Here is a 22,303-nt window from a genome sequence, read left to right as displayed (position 1 = left end):
TGCCGTGTGCACAAGGAACAACCTCTCTTGACTTGTGCGCAAGGAGAGCAGCACAGTCCCAGTTACCTGCTGCCCTGAAATTCCACTCAGCATTTATACAGAGTTTGACCCTTGAAAATATGCGCGCACACTAATTTCTTTAATCAAACACAATACATTCTCCACAACACTTATACAAATACAATAACACTAACACAATAAAACTACATGCTGTTAAATTCTTTATAGGTATTCAATTTTAGTGCACCATAGAAAGCATTTTATCAGGATGCATCACATGGTTTGGGAACAGCTCCATTCAAGAAATGGCAGCGAATTGTGGTCGCAGCCCAGATCATCACACAAACTAACCTCCCTTTCACTGACTCCATTTACATATCACGCTGCCTCGGCAAGGCCAGCAGCATAATCAAGGACCAGTCACACCCTGGCCACTCCCTCTTCTCCCCTCTCCCATCAGGCAAAAGGTATAGAAGTGAAAACGCACACCTCCAGATTCAGGGACAGTTTCTTCCCAGCTGTTATCAAGCAACTGAACCATCCCCTCACCAACTAGAGCGCAGTCCTGAACTATCATCTACCTCACTGGAGACCCTCAGACTATGTTTAAGCGGACATTACCTTGCACAAAACATTATTCCCTTTATCATGTGTCTGTATACTGTGGATGGCTTGATTATAATTATATAGTCTTTCCGCTGACGTTAGCACGCAACAAAAAGCATTTTCTCTGTGCCTCGGTCTACGTGACAATAAACTAAACAACCCTCGGCCCACACAATGGGCATTGCATCCCCCACCCTAGACCATTACTCCTTTCACCATCGACACTTCACACTGCCTCAGGAAAGCAACCAACATCATCGAGGAACCCTCACATCCCAGTCATTGTCTCTTCTCCCCTCTCCAGAAGATACAAGAAGCTTGAAAGCACGTAGCAGCTGATTCAAGGACAGATTTACTTTAAGCACCGACAGGCAGATGTTTAATTGTAACATTGGAATAGAAGAGTTACCAATGATGAGTTGTCTCTTTTATTCAACATCCGTGCACACACACTGAGGACAGAGACTCCTCAAACAACCATCCCCCTTGTTAGACACAGATGTCATGTGTGACTCAGTGGTGAGCAATGTCACCTCATGAAAGCTGCTGTCTTTGGGATGAGGCTTTAAGGAGGTGCTTCTCAGGTAGATGTCAGCAATGCCACGACATGACCACAAGAGTTCTGCTCAGAGTCCTGAGCTAATATTTATCCAGAAACCAAACAGCTAAACACAGATGGGCTGTGGGAGAGCTGGGGAGGGGAGGGGAAAGAGGGAGAAAGCAAGGACTACCTGACGCAGGAGATCTGGCCAGATTTGGTTTGCCGTGTGGGAGCTTGCATCAGGTACATTGTCACAGCTGGGCTGGGAAAGACCATGGTCTAATAAGTTCACCTGTGTCACCCTGACGGTGGCATGGCACAGTGACAATGGAGTTAACGACCAACGACCACAATCAATCTCTGTCTTCAACTGGTCCAGGCGTGGGTGTGAGAACACCCAATGGTGCAAGGTTTTGGACACATTGATCCAACAACACCTATTTCTCCCAGAATGTGCTACTGCTAGAATGTGCACACCTCACATCCCAACTTACTCATGTACTGCCGCCCAAAACACACCAGTCAAGGACACGCACACAAAGCCTTTTTCACATCATATTTATTGAACTTGTATTGGTACATTGACACATACATAGATTTAATACCTCGTGTGATCTCATACAGGGTTGAAATCTGATCAAACATGGCAGTAAAAGTTCTGTAAATGTATCCAGAAGCTCAGACATTTGTGGTGAATCATGGCTGCAGCTTAATTTGTATCTCGTGTGGAATTATGTTTTTAATGATTTACAAAGGTTCACATTTTGATGATGTATTAGGGAGCTAACCCATCATCCTCTGGGTCAGTTCATAAATCCAGAAATGAACAAAACGAATGTTTGAGAAATGAAACATGTTATACACAAGATTTAAAGCTATCAGTCAGAACAAGTGAGACATTGACCAGGGTGGGTTTGCTGTGAGATTTATTGATGCTTCTGAATAGACTGGTTGTGATGGAGCTGTGTCCCACAACACAGGAGAAGGTGGTGCCACTGTTCCACTCCTCTGGAGAAACCTTCAACTGACTGGTCATGGTGTTCCATCTATTCCTGGTGTCCTTGGTCACGGGCTGGTTCACGATCCCTGTCTTCAGAAGGGTGTCGTTGGCCATCCAGGCCACATAGATGTCTGCAGGAGAGAATCTGGTGACCAGGCACGTCAAGGTGGCCGTCTCATCCGTCTCCACCTCATCCAATGAAGGGGGGAGGAGGTAGACTTGAGGACGACTCTCATTTCCATCTGAGAACAGAGAGAACCTGAGTTAGACTGAATCTGTCGGTAATTCTGTACTTACCCAATACATTCCAATCTTATAATGACATGGACAACGTTTACATCCTGAGGGACCTCAGATCACCTGAAACTGAAGGCTTTTCCTTTCTGCTCATTGTAGGGATGTGTGGAATAGAAATCATGCCTCTAGTGCATTTTACAGGGCTGCATGGTGGCACAGCGGTAGAAGTGCTGCCTTACAATGCCAGAGACATGAGTTTGATCCTGACTATGGGGCTGTCTATATGGAGTGTGGTTTTCTCCGGGTGCTCAGGTTTCCTCCCACACTCCAAAAACGTACATGTTCTCTGTATGGCAGTTAATTCCAAGGGATGGTGGGACTGTCATATGCTGAGAGAATGGAGCGTATGGGCTTGTATACTCTGGAATTTAGAAGGATGAGAGGTGATCTGATCAAAACATAAGATTATTAAGGGTGTGGACACATTAGAGGCAGGAAACATGTTCTCGATGTTCGGGAAGTCCAGAACCAGGGGCCACAGTTTAAGAATAAGGGGTAAGCCATTTTGAACAGAGATGAGGAAACACTTTTTCTCACAGAGTGGTGAGTCTGTGGAATTCTCTGCGGAGGCTGATTCTCTGGATACTTTCAAGAGAGAGCTAGATAGGGCTCTTAAAGATAGCGGAGTCAAGAGATATGGGGAGAAGGCAGGATCAGGGTACTGACTTGGTGGGCCAAAGGGCCTGTTACTGCGCTGTAACTCTAAACTAAACTGAACTATAGCTTCCAGTGAGTTTAAATTGGTTAGTTAATCAACAGGAACCATTGAAGGCTGAGACTCTACAGAAAGTGGAACTCAGTCCTTGGACCTGCCTTGTACTGGGCTGTCTGTTCCATCTCCCCTTCTGCTTAAATGATCTGCTGGTCTTTGCCTCAAGCTCCCTGCCCTTCCAGTCCTGACTCAGTCTGTATCTCAGCGTGAAAGCTACAAATCCCTCTCCCTCGACTCTATCTAAGCAGCTCACGCTGTGGTAACGTGTGGTTTCGGGTGAGGCTGTCGTGGTGACTTGGGATTTTAATGATGTGGTTAATCAGCTGAGTTTAATCTTCTTTTGGTCCCTCACACTCTCTGACCATCTGTAAGTCCACCCGATATCCATTAGATATCCACTGGAGTTCAGAAAAATCTAAAGGGATCTGAGAGAAACTATTAAATTCTTAACCGGATTGATGAAGGGGAGCCAGTGGATGTAGTGTATCTAGTCTTTCAGAAAGCCTTTGATAAGGTCCCGCACGGGAGACTGGTGACTAAAATTAGAGCACATGGTATTGGGGGTAGGGTGTTGATGTGGATAGAAAATTGGTTGGCAGACAGGAAGCAAAGAGTAGGAGTGAATGGGTCCTTTTCAGAATGGCAGGCAGTGGCGAGTGGAGTGCCGCAAGGCTCGGTGTTGGGGCTGCAATTGTTTACCATATATATTAATGATTTGGAAGAGGGAGTTAGGAGCAACACTAGCAAGTTTGCGGATGACACAAAGCTGGGTGGCAGTGTGAACTGTGAAGAGGATGTTAGGAGGTTGCAAGGTGACATGGACAAGCTGAGTGAGTGGGCAGATGTGTGGCAGATGCAGTATAATATAGATAAATGTGAGGTTATCCACTTTGGTAGCAAAAACAAGGAGGAAGATTATTATCTCAATGGGGTTAGGTTAGGTAAAGGGGAAGTACAGCAAGACCTGGGTGTCCTTGTACACCGGTCACTGAAAGTTGGCATGCAGGTACAGCAGGCAGTGAAGAAAGCTAACGGAATGTTGGCCTTCATAACAAGAGGACTTCAGTATAGGAGTAGAGAGGTTCTTCTGCAGTTGTATAGGGCTCTGGTAAGACCACATCTGGATTATTCCATACAGTTTTGGTCTCCTAATTTGTGGAAGGACATCCTTGTGATTGAGGCAGTGCAGCGTAGCTTCACGAGATTGATCCCTGGGATGGCGGGACTGTCATATGAGGAAAGATTGAAAAGACTAGGCTTGTATTCACTGGAGTTTAGAAGGATGAGGGGGATCTTATAGAAACATATAAAATTATAAAAGGACTGGACAAGCTTGATGCAGGAAAAATGTTCCCAATGTTGGGCGAGTCCAGAACCAGGGGTCACAGTCTTAGAATAAAGGGGAGGCCATTGGAGACTGAGGTGAGAAAAAACTTTTCACCCAGAAAGTTGTGAACTTGTGGAATTCCCTGCCACAGAGGGCAGTGGAGGCCAAATCACTGGATGGATTTAAGAGAGAGTTAGATAGAGCTCTAGGGGCTAGTGGAATCAAGAGATATGGGGAGAAGGCAGGCACGGGTTATTGATTGGGGACAATCAGCCATGATCACAATGAATGGCGGTGCTGGCTCGAAGGGCCGAATGGTCTCCTCCTGCATCTATTTTCTATGTTTCTATGAACAGGTGAGGCAGAGGAAGAATGTTTCAGATATTGGGGAATCCAGACCAGGAGATGACAGTCTGAGGTGAAGGTGTGTAGGAGTGAGAGGGGGAGAAATGTCTTCACCCAGACAGTGGTGAACCTGGGCATTCTCTGCCCCAGACAGCACTGAAGCCCAATTATTAAATATATGCAAGAATGAGTTGGATCCAGTTCTTAGGGTAAAGGGATCAAGGGATATGGAGAGAATGCAGGAAGTGAGTACTGAATATGGATGATCAGCTGTGCTCATATTGAATGTCCGTGCAGGATTGAAGGGCTGAATGGCCTGCTCCTGCAATTATTTTCTATGCTGGATGTGATAAGTCTGTACATTTGCTCAGATCAGACTCGCACCAACCTCTGTCCACACGTACCTGTCGGCTTCTCCAAGGATTTCCTCTCCGGTGTTGGCAAACTCTTGTCCTCCACCACACAGGTGTACAGAGCCCCACTCTCCCACTCTGCAGCGGGGACCGTCAGTCCACTGGTGATGGTGTTTGCATCTCCGATCCTCACTGCACCACGAGTTGTCACCCCGTCTTCTCTCTTCATTCCATTCACTTGCCAGGTTACCCTGAATCCCTCTAAATCAACGTGAACCACCTTACATAGAATGGTGGCTGTCTTGTTGATCCAGATCTCTTCGAAGGAAGGTTTGCTTAAAGTGACCGAGGGGCGGGTATGTGAACATTCATCTGGGAGAAATCACAATTATTATGTCATCGTTCCCTGATGGAGCAGCTTGTCACTCAAACATTTTGTGCTCATCTCCACCGAATGATATGCCGGTGCCATCAACATCAGTGAGATTTATCTACATTGGTGTAGGAATTAAGCTTCAAGGAAACCCTGCTAAACAATGTGAATCAACACATTTTTTGACATTATTTGACAGTTTTGTGATCACTGAACCTGTTATCAGCTATTTACTGAATGAAATGTATAAAATTCCCTCTGGAGGGGCAAATCGAGCTAATGTTCGAGGTCAAAATGTTCAGTTTAGTTTACTTTATTGTCACGTGTACCGAGGTACAGTGAATAGCTTTTGTTGCGTGCTAACCAGTCAGCGGAAAGTTCTTCACTTTATATTATAAAATAGAAGCAGCGGCAATATTTTATTTAGTCGCGAGTGGTCCAGAGTGGGGTGAAGAAGGGTCTCGTCCCCTAACCTCACCTCCCCATGTCCTCCAGGGATGCTGCCTGACCTGCTGAGTTACTCCAGCACTTTGTGTCCTTTCATTTAGTCACAACTGTTTGAATGCAGTTTGTATCCATGAGGTGTAACTAAACTGTCCTGTTGCTTTGTCAGAATGTTGTGTGTTGCAGCCGGCCTGTTCCAGAGGCTGCTACACATTGCCCAGACTGACTGTTGCCATGCTGGGGCGGGGAGAGAGCTGCTCTGCTGGACACTGTGACAGCTGAGGCACCCACTGGCATTAAGTACAAAGGCAGAGGGAAAGACCGTTTTGAAGAAGAGTATTGTGGATCTCCACCGTGTCTGGCCTGTCGACTGGCTTGGATTGCCCTCAAGTTACTAAAACAATGTCAAAGATGGACAACTATCCCTAGTCTTCACTGACATTTTCAATCTGTCACTGGCCCAGGGTGTCGTCCCTACTTGTCTCAAAACCTCAACCATCGTGCCAGTGCCCAAACAGTCAGCTTCAGGGAGTCTCAATGACTTTCGCCCAGTGGCACTCACCCCCATCATCGCGAAGTGCTTTGAGAGACTGATACTGGCTCACCTCAAATCCAGCCTCCCTCCCACACTGGACCCCCCATCAGTTTGCCTATCGGCATAATAGGTCAACAGAGGATGCCATATCTGCGGCTCTTCACTCTGCCCTGACCCAGCTGGACAATAACAACTCCTACATCAGGTTGTTGTTCATCGACTTCAGCTCTGCATTTAATACTGTCATCCCCGCCAGTCTGATCACCAAACTCAGCGGACTTGGCATCACCACCTCCCTCTGCAACTTGGACACTGGATTTCCTCACCAACAGACCCCAGTCTGTTAGGATCAACAACCTTACCTCCTCCACTCTGACACTGAACACAGGGCTGTTTGCTCAGCCCTCTCCTCTACTCCCTCTTCACCCATGACTGCTTCCCTATGTATGGCTCCAACGCCATCATAAAATTCGCTGATGACACCACGGTGGTAGGACTGATCAGGGACAATAACGAATCAGCCTACAGGGAGGAGGTCCAGCACCTGGCAGCTTGGTGTACCAATAATAACCTCGTCCTCAACTCAAAGAAGACGAAGGAAATCATCGTAGACTTCCGGAAGACCAGAGGTGGCAGACATACCCCCATCCACATAAACGGGACTGAGGTGGAGCGCGTCTCCAACTACAAATTCCTCGGGGTACATATCTCAGATGATCTGTCCTGGTCCCTCAACACCACTAAACTGATTAAAAAGGCGCAGTAGCGCCTCTACTTTTGTAGAGGAGGCTTAAGAAAGTTCATCTGTCCCCTCAGATCCTGTCCAACTTCTACTGCTGTACCATAGAAAGCATCCTGACCACCTGCTTCACGGTATGGTACAGCAGCTGCACCACAGCTGACAGGAAGGCACTGCAACGGGTGGCATCATCGGTGCCCCTCTCCCTGCCATGGCTGCCCTCGTCCGCACACGGTGTCTGAGACGGGCTGGGAAAATCATTAAGGACCCCTCACACCCCAACCATGGACTATTTGCCCTCCTCCCATCAGGGAGGCGGTACAGGAGCCTCAGGTCTCGCACCAGCAGGCTGAGGAACAGTTTCTTCCAAAATACCATTACCCTGCTGAACTCACAGGCCCGACGCTAGCTATCTTTTATCTGTATATATTTATTTGCCTATGTCCTAGATTCAATTCATCCACATTGTACATATTGTTTTAACCAGTATTTTACTACTTTGCACTCTGATTAGATGCTAAACTGCATTTCGTTGTACCTGTACTCGTATTTGTGCAATGACAATAAAGTTGAATCTAATCTAATCTAATCTAAAAGATACAATTATTTCTGTGGCCAGACTCACTGACAAGCCCACAACAGGACTACACCATGTTACAGTGCTGCCCATGGGTGGCACAGTTTACAATGTGGAGAATGGAGTGAATCCCAGGAGCCTACCTTGGATGTTCTTCACATCCTTCGTGATGATGGTGTTGGAGGCGCCATGATGCACTGTACAATTGAAGTGTGAGCCTGACTTCCAATCCTCTGTATTCATGGTCAGGAAGTGGCTGGCACTGAAAGTGCCCCCCTGCTCCAGAGCAGTTGGTGCAGCGCTGGTGTTGTTGGAGATCAGGGCACCGTCTTTACTCCAAGTGACGTTGATGAGGTCTGGGTAGAATCCAGAGACCACACACTCGAGGGTGACCATGTGGCTACGCTTGGTCTCTTCGTGTGCTGGAAGCAGCAGTCTGACTTCAGGGTTTTTTGGCTCAACTGGAACAGAGGAAAATAAATGTTAAACTCTATCATAGAGTCATAGAGTGATACAGTGTGGAAACAGGCCCTCCAGCACAACTTGTCCACCCCGGCCAACTTGTCTCAGCTGCACTAGTCTCACCTGCCGTGTTTGGTCCATATCCCTCCAAACCTGTCTTATCCATGTACCTGTCTGTTTTTTTAATGTTATGATAGTCCCTGCCTCAACGACCTCCTCTGGCAGCTTGTTTCATACATCCACCACCCTTTACGTGGAAAAGTTACCCCTCAGATTCCATCAATCTTTCCCCCTTCAACTTAAACCTATGTCCTCTGGTACTCAATTCACCTACTCTGGACAAGAGACTCTGTGCATCTATCCAATCTATTTCTCTCATGATTTTATACACCTCAATAAGATATTCCCTCATCCTCCTATGCTCCAAGGAATAGAGTCCCAGCGCACTCAACCTCTCCCTATAGCTCTCTAGCCCTGGCAACATCCTTGTAAATCCTCTCTGTACCCTCTCTCTCTCTGTCACGGCCATTTAATCACTGATCTGTTGCCCACCTTTGTTATGGTTGGTCCGCGCTGACACTAGTGAGGATGATGGAGATTGTTGGGCGGAGCACACAAACTCCACCCCGCTGGTCCACTCCTCCACGCTGGTCCGGAGTTCACTGATCACTGGGTTTCGGGTGCCTTCATGGCTCGGTGTACGGGTCACAACTCCTTCACTTCTCTCCTTTCCTCCCACCTTCCAGGTGAGATGGACCTGGCTCAGATCACTACAGATCACTAAACACACCAGCGTAGCGGTCTTGTTGATCCAAATCTCTTTCATGCCAGGATTTTGAATGAAGACGGACAATTCTGTGGATCAGAAATGGAAAAGTTCAGAATTTTAGTTGAGACTCATCTGTTACTAAAGGGCCTGTCCCACTTACGCGACTTTTTCGGCGACTGCCGGCACCTGTCGTAGGTTGTTGCAGATCGCATTGGACGACTACTCACGACCATACAGGCTTCACCCCACGACATGTCGTCAGGGTGTCACCTGTATGGTCGTGAGCAGTCTCCTCAGTCGCCCAAAGAGTTGTAGCGTCTTTCTGGTCGCCGCTGAATTTTCAACATGTTGAACATTTTCGGCGACCTGCTGCGACTATGGCGGGTGCTGGCAGTCGCCGAAAAAGTTTGCGTAAGTGGCTCAGCCTTTTTATGGAAAGCCAGGGCAGAAATCCAAACAGGTGTCTTATAAAAGAACTTTAAGATGTTTATGTCATCACATAAAAGACTGATCAATAACAGATCAAAGATACACTGGCTAGATTTATTGCAAACAGAATAGCAAAAAAACTTATGTTAAATAGCAGGTTGGGTGTTTTGACTGAAGAAACAGAACAAAGGAGCCGTCAACTGGGATTTGATTCTCTTTCCCATCACCATGATCAGCTGGTACATTACAGGGGCACAATTTGATATGTGCTTTGCTTGGAATCCCTGCAGCATCGATTAGTAATACTGAGCAACATGAATGAGAAAAGCAACTTTTCTCCCTGTGGGGTCAAGCCTGGGATTCCCTCAGTTTAAAATGTCACATGCTGATATGGCAGTCTTACTCTGACCATGTGTCCCACCATTACTGAAACCTTCACCACAAACACAACCTTCAGTAAAGGTGGCATTCTTCCAACTCTGGGCACTCGATAGCCCGCACTCCTTTCACCTTTGTACCACTTGCTGTGTCACGTTGCAGAGTGACGGTAAATGTCAATCCAGAAGTTGTCGATCTGGTGACATGAGCTCAAAATTCCAACCCATGATCTGGGAATTTGAATTCTATTAATAAATGCATTCTGACGTAAAACGCTTCCGTTGGTGGTGACGCATGTCGATAGTTCACTTCTGCACATCACGGAAGGGAATGTGTCATCATATCTGTTCTGGCCAGTCGCAACTCCACACCTGTAGCAAAATGGCTACAGACTAGTGTCAGTTTAGTGTGACTGTGCTCCAGTGAAGACTTTGAGGCGTCTCAGTAATTGATAGAAACTATCTGAAATAAATTAGTGACTGATTCTCCAGCGACAGCAGAACAAATCATAAATGGTTAGAAGTATCAAGGTCCCCCTCCTGCTGCAGATTGGGATGAAATTCTGCATTAGATGTATTTTCCCGTTTCACTTCAGAATCATTGGGCGAGGAAGAGAATGATTTATTCATTCATTGCCCCTGACTGACCTGCACTGCCACTTGTCTTCTGAAGCAGCATCTTGAGTCTAGTTCCACTCAGCTCACTCTTGTGTGTGCACTGTTTACACACTCAGTCACTTGGGCCACATGAGCTGTTTTTGCTCTCAAACAATTAATGTGGAGGGTGATTACATTTGTGTCAGAATTGAAACTTTCAGTGAGCCTGGAGGTCAAGGCCTTCAGCTGCGTAGAACACAGAGGTCATACACTGTGTCTGTCTGACAGGAGACATAACATTTGTCAATGTACGATGTTGTCTATTTCACAACCCCTTCTTCATTAAGCAAAATGGCGAGCAAATTCCTTTCACAAATAGTTATGTGCGTGATATTAGTGTGGATGACAGTTGTTGCAGTGTCATCAGAAATTTGTAAGCCTAGTGTAACAGTGTACATTGTTCTTGCTTTGTGAATCTTGTTTTAATCAGCAATGTGATATTGTTAAACATATGTGTTTGCAAGATGCTCAATCCCGTCCCATATCAGTGACAATCGTGTAGTTCCACCATTGGGGGGAAATCGCTTCATATGAAACCTGGCAGAGTATGGATACTCTCCATGCTGACAAATATTGGTATCTTCCACAAGAGACATTTTGTATTGCTTATCCTTGGATGATTATAACCAAACATGTCCATTCCTTGCAACATTCCTTGCATTCCCTGAGTTCCTCCTTTGGACTGAGGTCTGTGTCCGGGAGGTGGGTTAATAAATCTGTGGCTATTTGTGCTAACCACAGTTTTCACCCAAAGCCAGTATAGGACAGGAGACCAGTTAGAGCCCTGGATCTTGCCTCACCAGTTGGCCTTTATTAAAGGGTCACCCAATTTTTTACTGAGCCACTTTGACATTTCACACCGTTCACCTTAAACATCTCTGGGTGGTCCTTGCCGACTAGAGTCTGAGCATGAAGAAATCTGGCCAGTGGCACTGGGATGTGAAGCAGCAATGTCTGCAAATGAATGAGTATACAGGCAACGGGTGGAGGGGAGAAGGAGGCAGCTTGAATTGGGTATCTTCCCCCCACTCTGGTACATTTTGATCCCAATGGATACCAGAGGTTGGATTTGAATCTTATAAATGGGTTGTAATAATAGAATGACAAATTCCATACGCAGTCAATTACTTTATTTCACACTTTCCTGCCCAACAATGATACTGCCGGGTAGAACCATCTGAGAATGTCACATTGACATTACTCTGGTAGATGAACTTCGGCAGACACTTCGAACAGCCGGGACATTCTCCACCTGGAAATGGAAGATTCATTGGTTTAAATGTGAAGAGATTTTCACCTCCTGTGTTGAGGAAACAGGAGATCCACATATTCCCGGTCTGTGTCCTCAGTATTTATCAGCATGAGATTATGCCGACCACGATAAACTGCTTCACTTTGTCCAGGATCAGACAACACTTTAAAGATGGTGGAGATGAGTTCAAAAATAATCCAGGGCACCGACATTTCAATGAAAGTGGAAATCTACAGAACAGACTCTCAGGAAACAGTGGAAAAAGATGGATTTCCAGAAACTAACACAAAGAAGACAGTGAGAAGGGAAGTGAGATTTTGTCCAGATATCGGATGGGACCTGTGGTTTTTTCACTGTCCCATTTTTCTTACCACTGGACACAAAGGCAACTAGACTAGAGGAGTGAGAGTAAACACACTGGTGACCTTCCTCTCTACATGTCCTGTAGAATGAGTTAGAATTACTGATGGAAAGCATTGGCTTAAATTACAAAAAGCCAAATCTGAAGATAATACATTGCTCAACAGGACTGATCTCAGGGACAGGAATTTGGTGGAAATGTCAGTAAGATTGTTGAATACTGTAAGTAAATTAACAGACACCACTCACCCTCTTGATATCTCATGTTGATCCTGTCGCTGAAGCCGGAAGGTGCGTGGGTCACTTCACAAGTATATTCCTGTTTGTTGGTCCATTCCTCCACCCGCAACGGCAGGTAAGCAACTGTTTCAAATCTACCGTTAGTTACCCGAGTGGACGGGAGAACGACGCCCGCTTGATTAAGTCCAGATTTTTTCCAGGAAACTTTAATATTGTCAGGAAAGAATCCGGATATCATGCAGCCCAGGGCAGCAGTTGTTTGATTGTGGAGAACCTCCGCGGTTGGAACAAGGGGGATGAGCTGTGGAGCTGTAACATATTTAATATCTGTTATTACATGATTCCTTCAGCCACAGTGTAGGATTCCACTCTCCCAACATCTGGGACAAGTGCCCCAGTACCAGCCCTCCCCACAATGCTGGTGATATGCCGGTGATGTGTTGATACGGTGGGTCCCACAGTCAGATGCTGGTCAGAGCTGTGATTGGGAGGCTGGGTTAGAACAAAGGCCTCCCCAGCAATGTGGGCCACTCTGCAGTGGTAAGTGGCGGTGGGTAAGTGGTGTACAGACCATCCGTGATCTCAGTGTGTGTTGGAGCAGACACAGGAACAGCATGGCCATCACTGGTTCCAGTGAGCAGGAACAGATGTGACAACTGTTTCCACTGGCAGGAGGTTTGGGAATCACAACTTTAAGTTGTCATCACCTCTACTTTGTCTGTAACTCGTTTTCATCTAGCCCACAGCTAACAATGGCCTGTTTCCTTTATCAGCATTACTTTTTTGCATATCTTTCATTCATTAGTTCGATATCTCTCTATATCACCATCTATACCTCTCTTTTCCCTTTCACCGACTCTCAGTCTGAAGAAGGGTCTCATCCCGAAACGTCACCTACTCCTTTTCTCCAGAGATGCTGTCTGACCCACTGAGTTACTCCAGCTTTCACTGTCTATCTTCACTTTAAACCAGCATCTGCAGTTCCTTCTGACACAACTTTAAGTTTAATGGGAAAGGAGGTCAGCAGGACAAGAGGAAAGTGCAGGAAGAGTGAGGAAGGATTAAATCTCCACACTGTGCACGGGCACAATAGGTGTGGCTCTGTGCACAGCAGCTGATCTGGAGGGAGGTGTTTGGGGTGGTAGAGAGCTGCAGGAATTAGACAAAGCAGTGGATAGAATGGAGGCAGATCAAGACGAGATGCTTCCTCCGTGAATCCCCCCCCACCATTATCTCCATCCACATAAATTCTCACTGTCTTTTTCCTTGAGCAGCAGCACTCTGGCTGATAGGAGGAGAATGAATGAGCAACATAATTAATTCACTTCCTCCCTCATTGTTCGACAAAGGCTTCCACTTCAGTTCTATCGTCAGCTTTAAATAGACAACAAAATCTCATACTAACCTTGAGGCTTCTGGATCTCCGTTTTCACCATGTTGTCCGGCTTGTATCCTGCCTTGCAGTAGTAGACGTTTTTCCTGTTCCAATCTGCCACAGGGACTCGCAGCAAGCTGCTCATTGTGTACTTGTTGTTTTGTCCCAACACTGGTGGGTACTTTGTGATTCCAGTGGTGATGTCCCCACTGCTGGTGGACCATGTCTGACTGATGATCTCAGGCTGGTAGTCCTTGACCAGACAGAGGATGCTGATCTCTTGCTCAGATTCTGTGTTGCAGGAAGAGGTGATGTGGACTGAAGGCAAGGTCTTAATCTCTGAAATGTAAATTAATTAACAGTTGGTTCTGTAGTAAATGGATTATTACCAGCACGTGTAACAGGTTCATGCTGATTGCTGAGTAAATGCAGGTGATTCAGGCTGAGAGAAAGCCAGGCAGAGCAGAGAAATGGTTTATTTCCTAATCCCTTTCACAACGTGCATGACCAAGCAGTGAAATGCTGATCTCACACCGGCCACAGTGGAGGCAACTTCTGCCAACCAGAGGGACAAACCGGCCTGTGCTGTGGGTGATGTGTCCCAGGTCAGGAAGCACATGATACGGTGCCAGATGGACCATATCCACAACCACCGGGCCAAATGGTGCTGGATCTGGCCTGTTGTGGACCTTCCCCACGCTGGGCCACAGGGAGTGTTGTACAACTAAAGGATCTTGGAGTACAGGTACACAGATCCCAGGAAGCATTATCACAGGTAAATAGGTTGGTAAAAAAAGCTCTTCATGAGTCAGGGAATTGACATACAGTAACCCCTCGTTTTAACGGACCCCTTTATAACAGATCCAGGGTATAGCGGACGGACCTGCCGATACCACTCTGCCACGCATGGCTCCTGACCGCTTAGAGCCCCGGCTTCCAACTCCACCCTCAACTCACAAGTGAGCCCTTCTTCACCCACCGTATGGTCCGTGATGCTGCTGTTGTTGCGGCTCATGGAGCCCCCAAGATGAGCGCTTTCTTCAAGCTGCCGTCCTCAACAGGACATGTGTGGTCACCATGAGGCTCCCTCCCCTCCCACCTGCTGCCGCTTCAACCTGTCGGCTCTTCACTTTGTCCACTCCCTGCTTGACCGCCATGTCCCCCTCGTCCTCCCCTCACTCTGTCCACTCGGCCTTTTCCCCCTCCCCCTCCACCGCCATCACCTCCTCCTTCTCCCTGGAGTCACCAACATACCCCACCTTGGAAGCAGCAGCTGGTGAGAGGAGAGGGTGCCCCATGGTGACCGTGCACCCTGTCAATAGCAGCGGCCTGAAGAAAGCACTGCCAGCCAGAGGCTACAATGTGAGCCACAACCACAGCCATGTCACCGGACCGTGCGGTGGATGAAGGAGGACTCGCTGGTGCAGAGCAGAGGCATTGGCGCCTGGTTTTAAGATGAAACACAAAGTGTTTGAGTAACCCAGCTGACTGAATCCATCTGAAGAAGAGTCCCCACCTCACCTATCGATGTTCTCCAGAGATGCTCCCTGAACAGTTGAGTTACTCCAGCACTTTGTGTCTTTTTATATATTAACCAGCATCTGCATTCTTTGTTTCAACTACATACATGGATAAAACGTTACTCGTTTAAAGCGGACATTCGGCAATAACGGATACAATCCCCCAACACCATGGTCCGTTAAAATGAGAGTTCAGAAGTTGGATGTTATACTAGAGTGTTACAAGAAATCGATGCGGCTGAAACAAGGTTGAGTTTTCATCAAGCTACTCGAGGAAATATATCATTAGGCTTGAAGAGTGCTGCCAGGACTCGAGGGCCTGAGCTGGAGGGAAAAGTAGGGCAGGCTCGGACTTTACTCCTTTATACCTCTAGAAGGCAGAAGAGTGATCCTATAAAGCTGTATAAAATCATGAGAGGAATAGATAGGGTGAATGCACAATCTTTTACACAGGATAGGGGAATCAAGATAGGTGTTGATGAGAGGAACAAGACTTAATGGGAATGTGTGGGGAACTTTCTCACACACAGGGTGGTGGGTATATGGAACAGGCTGCCAGAGGAAACAGTTGAAGTGGGTACGATAACAGCATTTAAAAGACACTTGGACAGATACATGGATAGGAAAGGATTGGAGGACATGAGGTAAACATGGGCAAGTGGGACTAGCATACATGGAGCATCAGGCTGCCTTGCACGAGCTGAGCTGAAGGGCCTGTTTCCGTGCTGTATGACTCTATGTCTCTGAGTTATTAATGGGCTGGGAAATGCTTTGAGATGTCATGGGGTTGTGGAAACCAACAAAATAAATAACATCAAATATAAGTGGAAATAGTGTGGTAGTCAGAAACTGTACTGAAAGAGTTTGATGAAAGAGCACTGAAGTGATTCTGCTTCTCTCCCCACAGATGCTGCCTGAGCTGCCAAGTGTTTTGTGCAGGAGGCTCAATAATGTCAGGCGGTGAGATTTGCAGCTCACAGTGTTTTCCATCCCGGGATCAGCAGGTGGTGAGTGCAGTTTAATTTGTATAAATGTTCCTAATGTGGTCAGGAGGTGGGTCAGGGACTGGAAAACACATCATACTGGCAGCAGGGTGCTGGGGTGAGGAGCTGGGTGGTGCAGCAGGGTGCTGGGGTGCAGAGCTGGGTGCTGGGGTGAGGAGCTGGGTGCTGGGGTGAGGAGCAGGGTGCTGGGGTGAGGAGCAGGGTGCTGGGGTGAGGAGCAGGGTGCTGGGGTGAGGTGCTGTGTGGAGCAGCAGGGTGCTGGGGTGAGGAGCTGGGTGCTGGGGTGAGGAGGGGCAGGAGCCGGGTGGAGCAGCAGGGTGCTGGGTGCAGCAGCAGGGTGCTGGGGTGCGGAGCTGGGGTGAGGTGGGGCAATAAACTGCCCGTCTGGGTTGCCATCTTGGGGGCATTTAGTGCCAATCGCGTTGCTGGGTCAGGGGTCAGAAATAGGCTCGACTGGGTAAGGACAACAGATCTCCTCCGCTGAGGGACAGCAGGGAAACTGAGAGGTCATCATTACTGTGGATTCGTGCACAAAATCCAGGTTACTAACAAAAGGAAATCTGACACAGGTTCAATCTGTCCCAGATTATGAAGAGAGTTTAAATTCCACAGTTGTTGCGGTATTAAACTGGGGTCTGATTGCAGCCTGATGCCCGTCAATTGGATCAGTGTATCTGTGGTGTCTCGGACAACATTTCTCCCTCACTAGTGGTTTTCCAATTCTGCTGTGAGCAGAGTGGATCCACAGCCCCTTCTTTACTACACGGCTCTACTGTGAACATGCCTCACTGCTTATGAAGGGCTCGGGGTCACCGTGAAAGGTGCTCTGTGAATGACCACTGAGATTCACTGAGACACCAGCAGCCCTGGTTAATGGAGCAAAGCACTTGTTGGACAAACCCAGTCGGCTGACGGAGGAGGGCAGGAAATTAGAGCCGTTCCTCCATCTGTGAACTGGGAAAAAGCAGTTCTGTTGTGCAGCAAAACCATGTCAAAAACACCAAGCAACTTGACTCAGAATCTAAACTACAAGCATCAGTCAATTCACAATGAAGAATAAAAGGTATTGACTTATTAAGGATCTCTAAATGTTGAAATTCAATATAAGATACAAAGAAAACCTGGTGTACTGAAACCCACATCTAGAACCATGTACAACATTGTCTCATTATGTTCAAATCATTCATTATTGTGAACCTTTGTTTTTGAACCAAACAGCATCAATTTGTTTTACATAGAAACATAGAAAATAGGTGCAGGAGTAGGCCATTCGGCCCTTCGAGCCTGCACCGCCATTCAATATGATCATGGCTGATCATCCAACTCAGTATCCTGTACCTGCCTTCTCTCCATATACTCTGATCTCTTTAGCCACAAGGGCCACATCTAACTCCCTCTTAAAAATAGCCAATGAACTGGCCTCAACTACCTTCTGTGGCAGATAATTCCAGAGATTCACCACTCTCTGTGTGAAAAATGTTTTCCTCATCTCGGTCCTAAAAGATTTCCCCCTTATCCTTAAACTGTGACCCCTTGTTCTGGACTTCCCCAACATCGGGAACAATCTTCTAGCCTGTCCAACCCCTGCATCTAGCCTGTCCAACCCCTTAAGAATTTTGTAAGTTTCTATAAGATCCCCCCTCAATCTTCTAAATTCTAGTGAGTAGAAACCGAGTCTATCAAGTCTTTCTTCATATGAAAGTCCTGACATCCCAGGAATCAGTCTGGTGAACCTTCTCTGTACTCCCTCTATGGCAAGAACGTCTTTCCTCAGATTAGGAGACCAAAACTGTACGCAATACTCCAAGTGTGGTCTCACCAAGACCCTGTACAACTGCAGTAGAACCTCCCTGCTCCTATACTCAAATCCTTTTGCTATAAAATAGGTGCAGGAGGCCATTCAATATGATCATGGCTGATCATCCCTGATCATCATCAATCTAGAGAATATTCTATGTTCTGAAGCATTTACACAAGGAGTGTTTGATAGAGCAATGTAGAGGGAGCTTGACTCTGTCACACACTCTGTCCCTGCACTGGGAGTATGTAACTGTACAGGGAACTTCACTCAGTGACTAACCCGTACCCTGGGTGTGTGCGGGGACAGGTTGGATGGAGCCTCACTCCTTGTCTAACATGTGTTGTCCCTTCCCTGGGAGCGTTGGGACAGGACAGATGGAACTCTGTATCTAATCTGTAGCTGACAGCACAGTGACACAGGGAGATTTATTCTGTATTTGACTCGTGCTCTGTCTGCCCTGGATGTGTTTGATGGGATCGCTTTGCGGGAGCAGGTACTGGAGTCATAGATTAATAGTGTGGAAACAGGCAGATTAATCTCCAAAAGACTGGAGGGTGGCTGATACTGAAGCATAATTGAAGCAGGACATTAGGGCCAAGCCAGGGAGCCTAACGTCATTGGTGGGAATGTCCTTAGGGACAGGAACTACCAGTATTTGGATAGGCATGGACTGATTAGGGATAGTCCTAAATTTACAAGATCTAGATCACTTGGGAGGGTGGGCCAAGGATTAGGGACAGCATGGCTTGTGTTTGGGAAATTGTGTCTCATGAACCTGATTGGGTTCAACAAGGTCTGGCATGGTGGGCTGGTGTGGAAGGTTGGATCACATGGAACTCAACATGAGCTAAATTAGCTTGGAGGAAGTGGACTGCTGCAGGGGTCAGTGCTGAGACCACTGTTGTTGGTTATCTACATTAACAGTTTGCCATACAATATAGTGGACATTGATAGTAAGTTTGTAGATGACACCAAAATCAGTGCATGAGTGGACAGTGAGAAGGATAAGTTTACAAGAAGATCTAGATCAGTTGGGAAGGGGAGCCAAGGAATGCCAAATGGAATTTAACTCTGACAAGTGAGGGGGGTGTTGAACTTTGGTAGATCAAACCAGGGCTGGACTTACACAGTAAATGGTGGAGCCTGGAGAGTGTTGTAGAACAGACAGATGGGGAAATACAGGGGCATGGTTCGCTGAGAGTGGTGAGTTAGGTGGACAGGGAGCTGAGGTGGCTTTTGGCAGACTGCCTTCAATGGGAAGGGTACTGAGTATAAAAGTTGGGATATAATGATGCAGCAGTACAAGTCATTGGTGAGACCACACTTGGAGTAAGTACTGTGTGTAGTTCTGCTCACCCAGCTACAGGATGTCATTATATTGGAAAGGATGGAAAAGATTCACCAATATATTGTCTGGACATGTGGGGGTTCTGTTTTAGGGAGAGGGAGGATAAGGTGGGGTTTTTTTCTTTGGAGCAAAGGACACGAGGCAGCAACCTTATTGAGGTGAACAAGATCATGGATGAAGGTACACAAAATTGCTGGGGAAACTCAGCGGGTGCAGCAGCATCTATGGAGCGAAGGAAATAGGCGACGTTTCGGGCCTATTCGGGCCTAAGATCATGGATGAGGTGCACGCTCACAGTCTTTTCCCCAGGATAGAGGTTTCTAAAACAGGAGGGCACAGGCAGGTGCGTGGGGAGAGATTTAAAAAGGGACTTTAGGGGCATTTTTACTCACTTTGGGTAGGCAGTATCTGGAATGAGTTGTCAGAGGAAACTATAAAAGCAGATAGAATTCCGATTATCAAACAAATCCGGTATATGAATGAGAAGGATATGTGGCCAATGGGACGAGCCCAGAAAGACAGCTTGGTCGGCATGCACAAGATGGACTGAAGGCAGATGATGGCGAGACTCAGGGAAAGAACAGCCTGTGGGGCAGGTCAACGCGGTGGGAAATGTACTGTTGCTGGGTAGATTCTAACTCTGGAGAAACCCGCTGTCTCTGGGAAATCCGTGCAATTGTTTCAAATATCTCACCGAGTTCAGAATTACAGAATTCGCAAAAACCATAAATTAATAAAACACAACTGGGTAAAATTGAATTGAGGAATTGGTCTTACCTGAAGTCACTGTCAGCGAGGTTCCTGCACCCCAGTAGTAAAGACACACTGCTCCATCTTCCCACTCAGTCAGTACAATAACTCCATTCGCCCTCCACATCCAATAATCTCAGCAAAGTGTCAACGTGAACTCTGCCCGGACCAGGAGCAGCCGCTTCCTGCATTTCCATCCCAATCTCCGTCCTTGTCCAACCACTGGTGTGAATAAAAGAGGCATTTTTGCCGTCTGCTGCCACCGGCTCTGGCCGTCCCTCACAAACACAATCGCCTCCTTTCGGGCTTTTAACTGGCCAGAAATGGACATTTCCTCCCTGTAGTGCGAGCCAGGCTTCAGGGATTTGACTCTGGGAAACAGCAATGCACAATGGGTGGAGACAGACTGCGCTGCGGACGCTCATTTGTCGGGGGCAGTTTTTGTTCAGCTCTCCGTCGCCGTGGGCCAGTTGCACGGTGATTCACCGCCGCTCATAAACTGCGCTACCACATCCAGCCCGAAATCCAACGGTGGCCAGAGTGGGCAGCGGCTCAATTAAAGCCCCATCCATCTGTGTCCGTGTGTCCCACACAGCAGCGTCCAGTCTCGGCCATTGCAGCCCTGTAGTGGACAGGAGAGAACCCACCGGGACTGTCGCAGTGCCTCTACCCACAGCGGCTCCTCGCTGCTTGCATTCCCGTATCTTCAGTGGAACTTGTTCCCTGTGCCAGATGATGCACTCGGGATCTGGTTTATATCCACGGGTCCCGGGGAAAGGCGGCGGCAGCGTCCAGAGACGCGATTTAAAGCGTTTGGTTGCGGCAGGTTTTTGTATGGAGGAAGTCGCATCTCTCACACTGTGCCACCCATATAGTCACTGTGATTCACCGCCGTACAATAACCCCCCATCCTCTCTCACTGTCTCCGAGCCCAGTCACTCCGCACGTCCGACTGTCAACTTGAAGCCCAAGGTCCAGAGCTTCCTTCTCGCCCGACCATTGACCGTGTCTCAGAGACGGACACCGGGATTGATCGACCGGTGACCCCAGTTCCACCCACGGCGCTTGGCTCCGAGCTGAGGGCAGGCTCTCTGTCCCCTGGGTTGTTGTACCGGCCCGGCCCCGCTTCCTCTCACTGTGCCGTACAGTAATAGGTTGCCATGTCGTTCAGTCTCAGGTCGTTTATTTGGAGGTAGACGTTGCTGCTGTCCATGGAAACTTCGAATCGGCCGCTGAAGGCAGGGGCGTATTTTTTGTCACCTTTATACCACCTCCCCACCCAGTCCAGCCCTTTCCCGGAGACCTGTTTCACCCAGTTCATGTTGGCGATGCTGAGGTTGAACCCGCTGGTTGCACAGGACAGTGTGAGGGACCCTCCGGCCTTTGCCACCGCGGTCGGGGTCTGATCCAGCACGACCGCGGATCGAACGCCTGCCAATAAAAGAGAAAAACAAGTTGAATAAACAGTTGAAGAGGCAGAGGGTCAAAGAGTGTCCGAGAAACAGCCCGGCCCCGAGTGGGGTCGACACCCACCTGTCAGACAGGACAGAAGGAGACAGAGATAAGCAGCGACCCCCATCACTCTGAGCACTGACACACACTTGGACACTCCAGGAATGGGCGGCTTCAGCTCAGGCCGGCTTTGTCCGGAGCCGCAGTCAGCGCTGTTTAAATAGGGAAGTGAGCTGTGAGTGAGTGTGTGAGAGAGAGGTAGCCGCGGTTTGAACAGGTTCCCACCCACTGAAACCAGAGGCTTCCTGTCCCCGCCCCCAGCACACAGTTCAATTCCCCAAAATATGTTTGTCTCCACAACAGGCGGCGGGTGGGGGGGCAATGATGAGATCCGGATTAAAGATTGATCACACTCTGCTCCATCCACTCATTACAATGCTGAACACTTTGTGGAGCAAGAGGACACTCAGATACCCCAGTGAGGGGCTGAGTTAAAAGTCGGTGTACAGATATCCCCCTGGGAGAGAGGGACACCTGTCAATGTAGATATCCCCTTGGGAGAGAGGGGCTAAGGTACACCGGTCAGTGTACAGATATCCTGGTGAGAGAGAGGGGACTGAGAGACACCAGTTAGTGCAGATATCCACATCAATGAGAG

The 22,303-nt window shown here is 47.7% G+C and overlaps 1 gene segment (V, D, J or C); it reads right to left on the bottom strand.

The window, feature by feature from the left end:
* Window positions 1–1,690: 1,690 nt before the first annotated feature.
* On the bottom strand, window positions 1,691–21,398 carry LOC116981494. The segment is given in 8 exon segments: window positions 1,691–2,389; window positions 5,233–5,553; window positions 7,993–8,310; window positions 8,864–9,166; window positions 12,405–12,704; window positions 13,801–14,109; window positions 20,221–20,268; window positions 21,330–21,398. Coding segments are annotated over 8 exon segments (1,986 nt in total).
* Between the last annotated feature and the right edge of the window lie 905 nt (window positions 21,399–22,303).

The sequence above is a fragment of the Amblyraja radiata genome, chromosome 15 (genome assembly GCF_010909765.2).
Source record: "Amblyraja radiata isolate CabotCenter1 chromosome 15, sAmbRad1.1.pri, whole genome shotgun sequence".
Classification (NCBI taxonomy): domain Eukaryota; kingdom Metazoa; phylum Chordata; class Chondrichthyes; order Rajiformes; family Rajidae; genus Amblyraja; species Amblyraja radiata.
Note: the sequence above shows the minus strand (reverse complement) of the source record. Positions and strands in the feature narration are given on the sequence as shown.